This window comes from Oncorhynchus masou, chromosome 24 (assembly GCF_036934945.1).
Source record: "Oncorhynchus masou masou isolate Uvic2021 chromosome 24, UVic_Omas_1.1, whole genome shotgun sequence".
In the NCBI taxonomy this organism is placed as follows: Eukaryota; Metazoa; Chordata; class Actinopteri; order Salmoniformes; family Salmonidae; genus Oncorhynchus; species Oncorhynchus masou.
This window is the reverse complement of record NC_088235.1, coordinates 36748930-36764860: the sequence shown is the minus strand read 5'-3', so window position 1 is coordinate 36764860 and position 15931 is coordinate 36748930. Positions and strand designations below refer to the sequence as shown.

The window sequence follows — 15931 nt, the reverse complement described above, 5'->3', positions numbered from 1 at the left end:
TATGTATATATATATGTATTTTTAGAAAAAGTGAAAAAATAGACAATATTAAAAACATTAACAGTAAGCATAAAATCATTCACATTAAACACCATGCATTTCATAAAACTCAAAGAGCACATTGTACTTGCTGTTACAATAATAAATTGATTTCAAACAAAGTTATAGAAAATAAGTCTTAACAGGTGTAATGATGTCCCTTATGATTCCTACCACATTCTGTATTAGGAGGAAACTCACAAAAAATATAGTTGTCTACAAGACAATATTCATTCATCCTATTGGCAAGGTAATGTCAGAAGGTGAATTCACCAATTTGTAAGTCGCTCTGGATAAGAGCGTCTGCTAAATGACTTAAATGTAATGTAATATAAATGTAATCATTCACCAAGTCATTTAAAAGTGACCAGCTCTTCCACACTGGTATCAGTCCCACATAGATAATTTTGTCAGAACATCATTTATAATAGTTATGGTCTGACAGTCTGCAGGTAATGAGGAATTCTTCTTCCGTTGCACTTCACTAGTGAGCTTGTATTGTTTCAGGTACAGTCCATGGTTCAAGGGATATTGCTGCAGCTTCAGACAATAGGTTCTCATAACATGTAAATGAAGGAAACAAAAAAAGTGAAAGTAACATGTCCTGGTTTCAAGAGAAATGTATTTTTCACATAGATTTCCCTAAGCATGTCCCGATATATAAAAAAATCTATATATATTTTCTTTTTTTCAGGAAAATGTTGGACATTTCACCTAGATATCCCTAATATGACAACTGTGGTGTACAACACAGAAGCTTATCAGGTTATGATCATCTTACTATGCTTCTTTACCCGAGATTGGCGCCCGATGGCTAATCAATCAGTTCTTCATTCTCCAGGATCCTCTGTCATCAAAATGGACAACCTTGCAAATGAGTGACATGTATCCATCCTGATTTTCTCCTTGGACTTTTACTGCTGTTATGAGCAAAACTTGATAAGGACCTTTCCATTTTGGCCATAATATCTGTTACATCTTTTTTTACCATCACCCACTGTCCTGGTACTACGTCATGTCCCCCCTCGGGACTTATTCTCCACGCCTCTTTTACTTGTCTTTCTGCTTCCCCTACTGCATTAGAGAATTGTATGCAATAGTTAAGCATTGTCACTCATGAAGTGAACGTCTGCTTTTCTCAACTCTTAACGTGACATGGTCGACCTGTGACGACCTCAAACAGACTCAACCCTGTGGTTTTATTATGTGTTGCTCGTATACTACATAATACCGTAGGCAATGCATCTGGCCATGCTATCCCTTCTTGATGCTTTGAAATTCTCTTTCCAAACTCGATTTGTGTGTTCTACCTGCCTACTCGATTGAGAATGAGACTGGCAACTACACTGCCCTTATATGTTCAGAAGACGAGCTACCTCCTGACACACTCTTCCTGTGAAATGAATGCCTTGGTCGGAATCTAATTGTTCCGGAAATCCCCATCTGTGATTGATTTCTCAAATCAGAATTTTAACTGTGTGTTGTGCAGTTCCTTTCTTAGTAGGGCAGGCTTCAACCCATCTTGAGAAACGACCAGCATATCTTCATGTCCTTTACATTTTGGCATTGTGATGTAATCAAGCTGCAGATGTCTTAAGGGTTCTGGTGGGGCAGGTGTTTGTCGTGTCTGTACTTTCACTCGTCCCTTGGTGTTGTGTCCCATACAAATATTGCAATTCGCCATAACAGCCTCAGCCTCTTTCTGCACACCATGATTCCACCATTTGCTCACAAAACCATAAACTATCTTGTCCACACCAATGTGTCTCCAAAGAGTGGATCTGTCACCAAGTAGGGTAAGAGTGCATTTGGCGCTATACATATCAGGTTGTATTTCCACACACCTTCTTGATTGAGTTTGCATCCTGCAGCCATCCTTTCTCACACTTCATCTTTTGGTGCACTGCCTTACATATCTCTAATGTGTTGCAATGTATCCAAGGTGTATCTCCTAATCAGTTTAGAAGACAGAGGTGTTCTCTTGGCAGCTGCTTTAGCAGCTCTGTCAGCAAAATCATTACCTTTACTCTCATCTGTAAAGATTTTTTTCATGTGCTTTAATGTTCAAATTTGCAACTTGTCCAGGTAACTGGAGAGCAGTCAGTAGAGCCATCACCTCTAGTCCATTCTTCACAGGAGCTCCCAGTGATGTCATGAATCCTCTGTTTTTCCATTATTTATTTTTTTCCAAAATCATGGGTAACTCCAAAAGCATACCGTGTGTGTGTTAGCTGTTTTTCCTTCAGCCTGTTTACACACTTCTGTCAAAGCCACCAATTCCACCAGCTGTGCTAATATTCCTGCAGGTAACGTGCCTGTCACTTTCACATTGTCCATTGTAGTAACTGCCCAGCTTGCATTCCTCACACCCCCCTCCACAATGCTTGAACTGTCTGTGTATAAGATAAACTCAGGGTTTTTCAACAGATGACTCTTAATAAACCCATCAAAGAGCTGATCCAAAACTAACTCACAACAGTTGTTCAAGTAATGTGGTATCTGGAGGAAGCGTCAAGAGTAACTGGATTACATATTGTGCCATGTTGTATGATGCTGTTAGCAGCCTCCACTACTTTAGTAGCGGCCATGGTTTCTTTGCTAGCACCAGCATTGTCTTTGGGGACCCTGCTTCTCCTGGCCATTCCTCATAAGAACACGTTTTCTTTTCTGACATTCTCGTTGCCAGTGACCAGAACATGTATGGCTCTGCATCCATCAGCCACATTTTGCTCTTTGCCACCCACAGCTCTATAAACCTTTTTCTTCAAGGACACAATGTTCACGGTTGTTCAAAACAAGAGCTAATAACTGTAACCCATCATAAGGATGTAGGTTGTGGAGTTTCTCATAACGCTTCAAATGTTCCCATACCCACTTCTCATGGATGTTTCAAAATTTTTGACCATTCATCCAACTGTTTTGGAGATGCTGATTTGTGTTTGTGATTACTGTCACTAGAGGTTTGTCTTTACTACCTTTTACAGCCTGTGTTCTGGTTGGACTAAGACATCGTTCGTCACTGCTGTCAGTATCTGTTGACTCATAGCTAGGCAGTGCTGACGAGGTGCTTGAAACCTGATCTGCCTTGTGCAATTCAGAGTGGGGGTAGATTGAGGGAACAAAGGGGTCCACTTGTTAGAGCCATGTCTGTTTTTACGACCCTTGCCTGTAATTTGTTGAATTTCTTCTTCCAAGGTTTTGATCTGTTCACCAAGAGCTTTCAAACTGTCTTTATCTCCAATGTCCTGTCATGACTCTCCAGAAAGAATTTCTCATCCGTTTCCTTACTTCGACTAATACAGTTAAAGACTATCGTGTCTTTGTCAATGATTTATGCATTCTCTGTATTTTCCCCCCAAGCTTTTTGTAAATCTGTCATATTCCATCTTTTTCATCATTGACAGAATATTTTTATCTTGCCTACACCTCTACTTTGAAATGGTTCTTCATATCACTAGACAGTTAATTTAAAATCTCTTTCATGCTCACAACAGGAGGAGCTGTGCTCTTTTTCAGTGGTTTTCTCACTTAACAATGGCATTATATTAACTTCTAAAGTTGTTTTAATATATATCTCTATGTTTATATATTTATTTGACTGCAAAATATGACCCCTTTCTTTTAAGGACTCAAACGTCTTCTAAAACACATTGTTTCTGTAGGGCTTGGCTACCCATAAAACGTATGTTCACTTCAAAAAGCTGGTTCAAAGCTTACAGTGGTACCTCCTTTAAAAGTTGCGAGCTTACACTGCGGGACTTAGAGGTACCTAGCATCACGGCTTCATTGTTCCAGACCACCGCAAGGGGGAGTTAGAGCACTCATTATGCATTTGGGTCCCAAGGTTTTTATATGACCAATCATATTGCGTTGTTCCAATGACGAGTTTGACGGGAGCTATCCGTCGCTGGTGAAATTCTTCAGCAAAGATGGCTGACAAAACATTACGGTGGAAGCAAATGTAAGTAATTATAATGTCATAACGAGTTAAGCAAAAAATGTACACTTGAGAGGAATATGTTGGTTAATGTAGAGACAAATGATTGCATATTTCTTTGTTATAAAGTTAATTTACGAAAATTGCTATTTAGCAAGTTGGCTGACTAGCTAACATTTAGCCGGCTATCTAGCTCATGTTATGACATAAGTATGAAATTGTAATTTGTGGTGTTTAATGTTTTAGGTACTCCTGAGAAAACCAGGCTGTTGTCTTGTGAAACAGTGGATGTAAAGAATCTAGCTAGCTAAAGCACTTACTGCAGATTGAACAATTGTGTAAGCTTGCCTTGCTTACATTTGTCATGCAATGCAGCTGAAGTAACATAGCTAGCTAACTATTTATTTGCTTATTGTGTAGTGGAGGATAAATATAACTATATGCCTATGGATGTGCTGCTGCATAGAGTAGCAACCTTTTCCTAATTTTCCTTTTTTTTATTGCGAAGAAAGTGTTGGAGGGTTTCTTTTTATATATATATATACTTTGTAGCCGATCTGTGTATGGGCCCTAACACTTTTGGTATGAATATTAGTTCAGAACCTATGAACCTCAGCTATCATAGTTGTTGTATTGACTTCAAGTCTGAATGGCATTAATGAAGCCTATGGATTGAGTGGAATATAATAACTTTATTGTGCAAGTCCTATATACATGTACTGTAGTTATTAACACACATGAGATCCCCACATTGGGGGGAGGACACAGGATAGGTGTAATATTTCAATGAGATACTTAATTTAAACCAGTGGAGAATGTGAAACACTTTATTGAAAGTTCATTAACCAGGTGTTATAAATGCATAATACATGCATTATAAATATTATAATTGTAACATAAATACAAGTTCAATCTGTACTTCAATGCACATATGATGTGCATTATTTAAAAAAATAGAGGATGAAAGAGGAGGTGGGGAGAGAGGTGTAGAAGACAGAGGTAAAACAGAGGAGCAGGGAAGACAGCATATGATTAATGAATTACAGTGCTACCCTAATATTCTCTCAGTTCATCACAATTACATAGTGCCTCTAGCGGTGTCTCCTAACCAGCCTTGGGCTCCCAGTCAGCCCAAAGGTTATCTTAAGAGCGAGTTAGGAGGCATTGACGGGACTGGCTTCCTCTCTCACATCAAAACATACCTGCAGACAAGAGACCGATGGACAGAGAGAGCATGATTTAAGCTTTGCTTTTTTTATTCAAACACTGTTCGTCATCATAATCATCAGGAGGTGAAATGAAAAAACTGACCTTGGATCATTAACCCTGGGACTACTACATCTCTCTGTATTTCAATGTAAAGCATCTCTTTAATAATACTTCCTGTTAACCTGACCAAGTGACCCCTCCTCTATGATCCTGTGCCCTGTCAGCCAGTTCAGATACGTTAGGGATTCAAGAACACAGCTGATATAACTTAGAGGATTTAGGGAGAAGGGGGAGAGGGACGAAGTGAAGGAGAGAGACTGTTACACAGAGTACTTTAGGCTGAAAAACTGTGACATGAGGACAAACAATAGAAGATAATATCTTTATTAGACTTTTATATTACCAGATCACAAATGAATAAATAAATGCCACTTGAAGCTTGATGATGACTTCATCATTTGAATCAGTTGTGTAGTGCTAAGGCTACAGCTGGTGAGGTGTCAGGTTCGAATCTGTACTTAAAGGGTGATTATTCCAACTCTCTGTGAAATGCTGCAGATCTGCCAGAAATCCCATAATTAAAATTCCTCAAACATACAAGTATTTTACACCATTTTAAAGATAAACTTGGTGTAAATCCAGCCACAGTGTCCGATTTCAAAAAGGATTTACGACAAAAGCACACCAAACGATTATGTTAGGTCAGCACCGAGCCACAGAAAAACACAGCCGTTGTTCCAGCCAAAGAGAGGAGTCACAAAAAGCAGAAATGGAGATCAAATTAATCACTAACCTTTGATCTTCATCAGATGACACTCATAGGACTTCATGTTACACAATACATGTATGTTTTGTTTGATAAAGTTGATATTTATATCCAAAAATCTCAGCTTACATTGGCGTGTTATGTTCAGTAGTTCCAAAACATCTGGTGATTTTGCAGAGAGCCACATCAATTTACAGAAATACCCCTAATAATAAACATTGCTAAAATATACAAATGTTATGCATGGAATTTTAGATCCACTTCTCCTTAATGCAACCGCTGTGTCACATTTCAAAAAAACTTTATGGAAAAAGCTAACCATGCAATAATCTGAGTATGGCGCTCAGACACAAAAACAAGCCATGCAGATACCCGCCATGTTGTGGAGTCAACAGAAGTCAGAAATAGCATTATAAATATTCACTTACCTTTGATCTTCATCAGAATGCACTCCCAGGAATCCCAGTTCCACAATAAATGTTTGTTTTGTTCGATAAAGTCCATCATATATGTCCAAATACCTCCTTTTTGTTTGCGCGTTTAGTACACAAATCCAAACTCAGGAGGCCCTGGCAAGTCTCTAGTCGAAAGTTCAGACGAAAAGCCATATTACAGTTCGTAGAAACATGTCAAACAAAGTATAGAATCAATCTTTAGGATGTTTTTATCATCTCTTCAATGTTTCAACCTTGGGAATTCCTTTGTCTGCAGAAATGCAATTGAACGCAGCGAACTCTCACGGGAGCGCGCGAGACAGCTCATGGCACTCTGCCAGACACCTGACCCAATCAGCTCTCATTCCCACCTCCTTCACAGTAGAAGCCTCAAACAAGGTTCTAAAGACTGTTGATATCTAGTGGAAGCCTTAGGAAGTGCAATATGACCCCATAGACACGGGTATATTCAATAGGCAATGACTTGAAAAACTCCAAACCTCAGATTTCCCACTTCCTGGTTGGATTTTTTTCTCAGGTTTTTGCCTGCCATATGAGTTCTGTTATACTCAGACATAATTTAAACAGTTTTAGAAACTTCAGTTTTCTATCCAAATCTACTAATTATATATGCATATTCTCTAGCTTTTAGGCCTCAGTAGCAGGCAGTTTACTCTGGGCACCTTTTTATCCAAGCTACTCAATACTCCCCCCCCCCCCAGTCCCAAAAGTTAATGGCCCTGACATTCTGGCCTAACACTTCATCTGACATATCAGAATAGCATTCCCTGGCAGACCATATTATGTTCTTTCATCCTTCTGTAAAAAAGCTAACTGTTACACTGTCATGAAATATGATTATATATTGACTATGAAACAAATAGGACATGGCCTACTTAAGAGTTGCCATGAAAGAAAGTTAGATGAATTCCCCTGGAAATGGCAAGAACAGGCGTTCATAGCTAAATGCTTTTGGTTAGCTTGAGAATAATAATTGCATGATTTATCATTCTACTGGATGGATGAATGGATGGATGGTAGAATGTTATGAACTGACACTGAATCGTAGGAGGTAACTACTACCTATATAGAAGTTGGACGGAAGAACGGCCAGTGCTGCTTACCTGAGATTCCATCATCACACAGTCCTTCGTAGGTGTCCGCTATGACTTCCTTTGTGTCGGAAAGAAAGGCTGAACGGTATTGGTTGTAGCCAAACTGACACTCAAAAAATGGCCAAAATGGAGGGTGGTTGAATGCGAGTTTTGTTTTCAAATACATTTTTTGTTTTCTGTTTTGTGCTCCATTACAAAATATTTGATTGCAAAAAATGTTTTTGCTTTCAGAACAATTTTATTTTGGATTGAAAATAAAGTTTTGCTCTCGACAAGAAAAGAAAAGAAATGTACCTCCATAGCATATAACAATTTGCCTGTTAACCATACCTTCATACAAACTTGCTATGCAGAATTCTTGACGCACAACCGAAAGTGCTGCCATATCCTGCCAGCACGCCCACAATCGAGCCACTCAGGCGGAGAATGATGCGTGGAAGAGGGTGAGGAACGAGATGGGAGTAACAACAATTTGTTTCAAGTTGGGGAGGGGGGGGCTAGTAGCTGAAAAATAGACTATTCAACCTTTACTAAAGAATAGTCTATTAGCCTAGCTTGGTGTGGAGACAGACCAGACAGACCAGATTTGCCCTAACGACCAAGGGGTAGTTATAACACTGATTATGCTTTTGGGTCCCAGTGTACTAATGTGTCTCTAACTGACAATGAATGGGCATTATAAACTAAAAATAAACTGATAATTGTGTACGACTTCAAATGAAACAAGCAGGGAGCAGGTTTTGAACACTCAACCTTCTTGCCCGTAGTCCAGCGCGCTATTGACTGTGCACCAAAAGCCTGCTCAAGCCGCAGAGTCGATAGAGCGCGTCCTCGCGGTAGCTTGCTACTCAATGTAATAAAGTAATGACTTTTCAAATAAGTTACCTTACACGTTATGTTTGCTGACAATTTGTTAGCTACGGTGTCCTTACGAACCACATAGCTAACATACCGGTACATACTGCTGTAATGATATGCTATCTACCTAACGTTAGTAGTTATACATCAAACTTGCCAGTATATTTACTATAGGTTAACTACCCAACGTTTATTGACTTGATTATTCTCATTATTCTTAACTTAGCTAAATGGTATAGTGTGCGTTCTCAATGGACATTCGGGTGCTTTCGTAAATTCGTTCTGGCTATCTACTCCGATTTCAGAGCACTCTCGTCTGAGTGTACCAGAACGCAAAATAATGAGTTTACAAGCCCTCAACACCCATTGAATATGGCCGGTGTCAGTAAACGTCTGCAAAAAAGCGTAATTAAATTGTTTCCAGCAGCACAGTCACCAACACTCTGGTTAACATGAAAACTGCCTAACCAGCTCTGCTAGGGCGAGTAAAATGGTCAGTGGTCTCATTTGTGTCTGGAAGTAGCTAGCCAACGTTAGCTTGGGTGATTGACTGCCGTTGTAAGGTCAGAACACTGTATCTCCCTAATTTTTCAGAGTAAAAGCCTGAAACAATGCCTAAAGACTGGCCACGTGTAGTGGAAGCCATAGAGACTGTGAACTGGGTCTTAAGTCTTTATATGGTGGATAGGCTTTCAATGGAAAAACAGCCTTTCAAAGTAATAGTACTTCCTGGTTGGATTTTCCTCAGGTTTTTGCCCGCCATATCAGTGCTGTTATTCTCAGACATTATTTTAACAATTTTGAAAACTTTTAGAGTGTTTTCCATCCAAATCTACTAATTATATGCATATCCTGTCTTCTGGGCGTGAGTAGCAGGTAGTTTAATTTGGGCACGCTTTTCATCCAAAATTCCGAATGCTGCCCCCTACCCTAGTGAAGTTAATCAATTTGTTAGGTTGTGCAGGGATTTTCAAACGTCTCTTGCCCAGGGACCCCTCCCAGGCAAACCAGCGACTCGGGGGACCTTCCATCGTATGTTAGCAAGAAAAATGCCATTTTGAAAATTGTAGTGGTAACTAATCCTAGTCCAATACAGGTATGTTTCAAGTCTGAACATGATCCTGTCAAAAAGAGGTTACATGGCAATATGTGTCTTGAGGAATTGCTTATGTCAGGATTTAGGACAATAAAGTTGTTTTTATTGACAGGAGCAATATAGGGAGAGTTCAAGTGTTGGTGCATTGAATTCCTTATTAAATGTATAAACAAATGTACTCAATTGTTTTAAAGCTGCCTACACTGTCAATCCTACAGTCTTAATATATTTCACCCTCTTTTTTCCACCACCATAGACTGTGGACCTCTTAAACAAAAACATTCGTAAAGGAATAGTGAATTACTATGATGATCTGGATTTCAAAAACATCATGGACTTTGTTCAAAGAAAGGTAAGATTTCAGTTTGAAAAAAATTAATGGATATTCTTTTTAAACTGTTTGCCAGGTTTTGTGTCTGCGATTCTTTGTTTTTCATTGCCGTTGAACAAATGTAATTTGTGATTATTCACTTTGACATAATGGGAGGGGTTATGTCACAAAGGGAAAAGTGGTTCGTTGTAATTAGAAGGTTCCTACCGGGTGGGGGAGAGATGGATGCTGTCAAGGCAGCATTGGAGTTCTCATTCTCACCCCTAACCTTGACAAAATCGGTTACAGAGAACCCATTTTCTCCAGCAATCCTGCTTTTCCATAAGTTGTTACACAGGAGGACTACGGATGATAGAAAGTAACCCGGATACTGTGAAAAAGTATTTGCCCCCCCCCCCCCCATCTAATTATTTTTGACTTTTACATTTATTTGAAATGTTATCACATCTTAACCAAAACCTAATATTAGATTAAGGGAACCTGAGTGAGCAAATAACACAACAATTACATACTTACTTCATAAACAAAGTTAGGCAACACCCAATGCCCCTGTGTGTGAAAGTAATTGCCCCCTTACACTCAATAACTGGTTGTGTCACCTTTAGCGGCAATGACTGCAACCAAATGCTTCCTGTAGTTGTTGATCACTCTCTCACATCGTTGTCTCACTCTTGCATGCAGAACTACTTTAACTCAGCAACATTTGTGGATTTTTAAGCATGAACTGCTCGTTTCAAGTCCTGCCACAACATCTCAACTGGGATTAGGTCTGGACTTCAAATTTGTTGCTTTTTAGCCATTTATGTAGACTTAATTGTGTTTTGCTCATCAAATTTTATTTGTCACATACACATGGTTAGCAGATTTTAATGCGAGTGTAGGGAAATGCTTGTGCTTCTAGTTCCGACAATGCAGTAATAACCAACGAGTAATCGAACCTATCAATTTCACAACAACTACCTTATACACACAAGTGTAAAGGGATGAAGTATATGTACATAAAGATATATGAATGAGTGATGGTACAGAACGGCATAGGCAATATGCAATAGATGGTATATAGAGTACAGTATATACACATGAAATGAGTAATGTAGGGTATGTAAACATAAGTGGCATTGTTTAAAGTGGCTAGTGATACAGTTTTACATTAATTTTTCCATTATTAAAGTGGCTGGAGTTGAGTCAGTATGTTGGCAGCAGCCACTCAATGTTAGTGGTGGCTGTTTAACAGTCTGATGGCCTTGAGATTGAAAAAAAGCTTCTGTCTCTCAGTCCCTGCTTTGATGCACCTGTACTGACTTCGCCTTCTGGATGATAGCGGGGTGAACAGGCAGTGGCTTGGGTGGTTGTCATTGATGATCTTTATGGCCTTCCTGTGACATCGGGTGGTGTAGGTGTCCTGGAGGGCAGGTAGTTTGCCCCCGATGATGCGTTGTGCAGACCTCACTACTTTTTGGATAGCCTTACGGTTGTGGGCGGAGCAGTTGCCGTACCAGGCGGTGATACAGCCCGACAGGATGCTCTCGATTGTGCATCTGTAAAAGTTTGAGTGCTTTTAGTGACAAGCCAAATTTCTTCAGCCTCCTGAGGTTGAAGAGGTGCTGCTGCGCCTTCCTCACCACGCTGTCTGTGTGGGTGGACCAATTCAGTTTGATGTGTACGCTGAGGAATTTATAACTTACTACCCTCTCCACTACTGTCCCGTCAATGTGGATAGAGGGGTGCTCCCTCTGCTGTTTCCTGAAGTCCACAATCATCTCCTTTGTTTTGTTGAGTGTGAGGTTATTTTCCTGACACCACACTCTGAGGGCCCTCACCCCCTCCCTGTAGGCTGTCTCGTCGTTGTTGGTAATCAAGCCTACCACTGTAGTGTCGTCTTGCTGCATGACCCAGATGACTTCAGCTCACAGACAGATGGCCTGACATTCTCCTGTAGAATTCTCTGATACAGAACAGAATTCATGGTTCCTACTATTAAGGTAATGTGTCCAGGTCCTGAGGCAGCAAATCATTCCCAAACCATCACACTACCACAACTATGCTTGATCGTTGGTACGAGGTTCTTACTGTGGAATGCAGTTTGGTTTTCACCATGCATAAATGGGACCCATGTCATCCAAAAATGTATACTTTTGACTCATCTTTCCATAGAACATTCTTCCAAGAGTCTCGATGAACATCAAGTTGCTTCCAGGTGCTTTTTGGTAAACTTGAATCACCTTTTTGGATGACAGGAAGTGTTTGGTTGCTGTCATTGCAGCTAAAGGTGGCACAACCAGTTATTGACTGTAAGGGGGCAATTACTTTTTCACACAAATTGGGTGTTGCATAACTTTTTGTTTATTCAATCATCATTTTTTTTTTTTTATATATATTTGTAAAATCAGGTTCTCTGTATTTAGTATTAGGTTTTGGTTGACGATATTACAACATTCAGTATCAGAAATATGCAAAAATAGAGAAAATCAGCAAGGTGGCACATACTTTTTCACAACACTGTATATGCCAAACAAGTAGTGTGCTTTATTTCAAGCATTTATACTCACCACAAGCAACACAAAACTGTTTGTAGAATGGAAAATGTTTCAAGAAATAACTAAATTGGGACTCTGAATGTTGGAGGACAGCTTTGTCTTTCTCTCATAATAGAACGTTAATGTGTCATACCGTTTCCATTCTTTCCAACTGTGTGATGTGTTTTGACATTCTCCTAAACCAGGTAGAACAGGAGCTTTGAAAATCCCCACTGAGGAAGTAGAAAAATACAACTGCATCAAGAGAGTGCTGCTGTCCCCCTTTTATTTTAAACTTTAAAAAAAACTTTTTCTAAACTCACTATTGAATATGATTTTGTGTGTAACCACAACTGTGTGCTGTAGGTATTACCTAGTATTAGACCTAGCCTAAGGTATTTTGACAGGGTTTTCATAGATGCTTTTTTCTTAAGTGCTACCTTATGGTCAGATGTTGAACTGCGTCAGATTAGACTGTATTTCTAAAAGGAAGTAGGTGTATTTCTGTTTACTTTTTTTTAGATGTTTCGCCAGCCAAGTTGAAGACTGGCTCTCGAAGTGGTCACTCAGTGGTCATTCACTCAGCTTTATAGGAATATGTGACATTCTGCCACAAGATTGAGACATCATCTGTAAATGTATTCGTATAAAAACGTTCACTTCATGCGAATATGAAAGGTGCACGTTTTACCAGCCACATGCTATACATTTGTGAATGTTCATTGCCTGTCTTTACACTTTTTAAGCAAAGGTCTCTGCTATTTCAAGTCGTTTGTATGTATCTATTAAAGACTATAATTATAGCAGGATATTTTAATTGCACTCAAATGGATCCACACATCTCAAGCCTCTGATTTCTGGCTTGTATATTTGGCTTCTAGGTTTTGTGTGTTTTTAAAACTGACATTTAACACAGGCCAGTATTTGTTTGATGATCTCTAGAGTAGGCCTAGTGTTGCTTTGGCTTGGTTAGTTCTTACTCTGATAAATCTGAACTGGACTACTTGGTCTCTGTGGTGAAACATGAATTGGTACAAAGTGCTTGTATGAGCTGCTGGAGGAAAGGTTACTTGCTAATCTCCCTAAGCACACACAAGATCTCTCTCCCTCATGTTCTTGTAACTCAATAATGTCAGTGCCACTGCAACTCAGTAGTTATATACTGAACAAAAATATGAATGCAACATGTAAAGTGTCCCATGTTTCATGAGCTGAAATAAAAGATCTCAAATGTTCCATCCGCACAAAAAGCTTATTTCTCTCAATTTTTGGGCAGAAATGTGTTTAAATCCCGGTTAGTGAGCATTTGTACTTTGCCGAGATAATCCATCCACCTGACAGGTGTGGCATATCAAGAAGCTTATTAAACCACATGATCATTACACAGGTGCACCTTGTGCATGGTACAATAAAAGGCCACTCTAAAATGTGCAGTTTTGTCAAACACAATGCCACAGATGTCTCAAGTTTTGATGGAGTGTGCAATTCACATGCTGACTACAGGAATGTCCAGCAGAGCTGTTGTCATAGAATTTTATGTTAATTTCTCTACCATAAGCCGCCTCCAACGTCGTTTTAGAGAATTTGTCAGTATGTCCAACCAGCCTCACAACCACAGACCACATGTAACCACGCCAGCCAGGACCTCAACATCTGGCTTCTTCACCTGCGGGATTGTCTGAGACCAGACACCCAGACTGCTGGAGAAACAGGAGTATTTCTGTATTTAATGAAACCTTTTTGTGGGGAAAAACATTCTGATTGGCTGGGCCTGGCTCCCCAGTGGGTGGACCTGGCTCTCAAGTGGGTGGGCCTATGCCCACCTATGGCTGTGCCCCTGCCCAGTCATGAAATCCATAGATTAGGGCCTAATGAATTTATTTAAATTCACTGATTTCCATATATGAACTGTAACTCAGTAAAATCTTTGAAATTGTTGCGGTTTTATATTTTTGTTCAGTGTATATATCACATCCATGTTTTGTGAGTCTTCTTCAGAAATACATTTGTTCATGGGTAAAGATACCCTAGATTTTTTTTTTACCTAGTCACAGATGGTGGAAATTGCATGTCACTGGCAAAATACTGTTTCCTTTAGTTACCTGTACCTCAACACATTTAAAAAAAAATGTGTTAATTTTGATCCCTTTACTGAAACTTTACAGGATTCTAAATTACCAAATTATTTTTTACAACCATAAATGCTATAGCTCCTGAAATAGTGTACTTAAAACTTTCAGAGAATCCTATCCAGGTAATTGGAGTAATTACTAGCAATGGCTCTAGGCATTTTAAGAGCCTTTTCAGATCTTTGCTTTGAAGACAAAGCAGATTCACCGTGTATAGCTCAGCTCCTTTGAATTATAGCCTTGCAAAATACTTCCTTTAAACCTAAATTGTGTTTTATGCTAATACAAAAGCTCAACATGTAAACAACATTGCTGTACCAGAACAGAAGAGTTAAAAAAATTATTTGAAGCTCAAACGATCCACAATTTTATGAACTTGTTCATAAACCCTTTATAAGGCATTCATAGTCTATGCATCACAAATCATGTAAGCAAATGGTATGCTAGAGGTTGACAAAGGGGTTATGCCACATTGTGTGCCTGATTTTAAGGACCTGTTAAAAAGCTTGTATAGGATGAATTGCTTAAAACAATGTGTATCTCTGTAGGCATAAAGGGTTTATGACAGCTTAAGTAAGCCTTTAAAGTTGTGTTTTTTAAAGCGGAACCAAGGTTTTTCATAATGTTGAATATCATTCTAGCTGTATTAATAAATCAAAAACAGTTCTGTTTGTCTGTCTGTGCTTTATCGCTGTCTGTTCTTTACAGTTCAAGTGTTGTGGAGGGCAGGAGTACAAAGACTGGGAAGTGAACATGTACCATAACTGTACAGCTCCTGGACCACTGGCATGTGGCGTTCCTTACACCTGCTGCCTCGAAAACAAGGTCTGTGCTGCTCTTTCATTGAGAGCTCATGATGCAAATTAGAATATAATAGATCTTCATTTAAATCAATTTGAATGCATTGTTTGGTGTCACAGTACCCAACCCAACACCCCACACACATGACAGTCTGGGAGTAGCACAGGGTCAGCTCAGCAGAGCAGGGACCCTGAAGCAGTTTCTTTCAAAATGGCAGTAGGTAGCATATGGGATAATGATGCCAGCAACCCTATGGTTGCAGTTCACTCCAGTCTGCTTTTACGTGTCAGTCCTGTGATTCAAACCGACAACCTTCCTCTTATTGGTCAGAGACTCTAACCTTGAGGCTACCATTGTCTCCAAATGTCACTTTGTCTTTTTCTTAATGTGTTTGTACTAAACAAATCTCGGGTTGGGAAGATCACACATTCAAAATTTTGTCTGGCAAGAAACATGGAAATGTACAACCAATTCTGGTTATTTGCACTCATAATTTAACTGTTTAGCATTGTGGTATTTCAGCAGAGAATGGTTGATTAGAGACTACATCCATGACAACTCTTCATGTCCCCTAACATGTTTTCATACTTGTTGAAAACTATTAATCAGTACAGTTCAGATTTGTTTATCTCTAGATGCCTCCTATGCCATATTTGTTCCCCTCTGTGTTGTTCTGATCTCTAAATATAACAGTAGGGTT

The 15931-nt window shown here is 39.3% G+C and overlaps 1 protein-coding gene across 1 annotated transcript in view; it reads left to right on the top strand.

Annotated features, from left to right (window-relative positions):
* LOC135512117 (tetraspanin-15-like) overlaps positions 1-15931 on the top strand; it is a 44510-nt gene that overhangs the window by 19398 nt on the left and 9181 nt on the right. Inside the window, exons 4-5 of the mRNA XM_064933800.1 lie at positions 9711-9806; positions 15139-15255. Of these exons, the coding sequence (XP_064789872.1) occupies positions 9711-9806; positions 15139-15255 (213 nt within the window). The remainder of the gene's footprint in view (positions 1-9710; positions 9807-15138; positions 15256-15931) is intronic.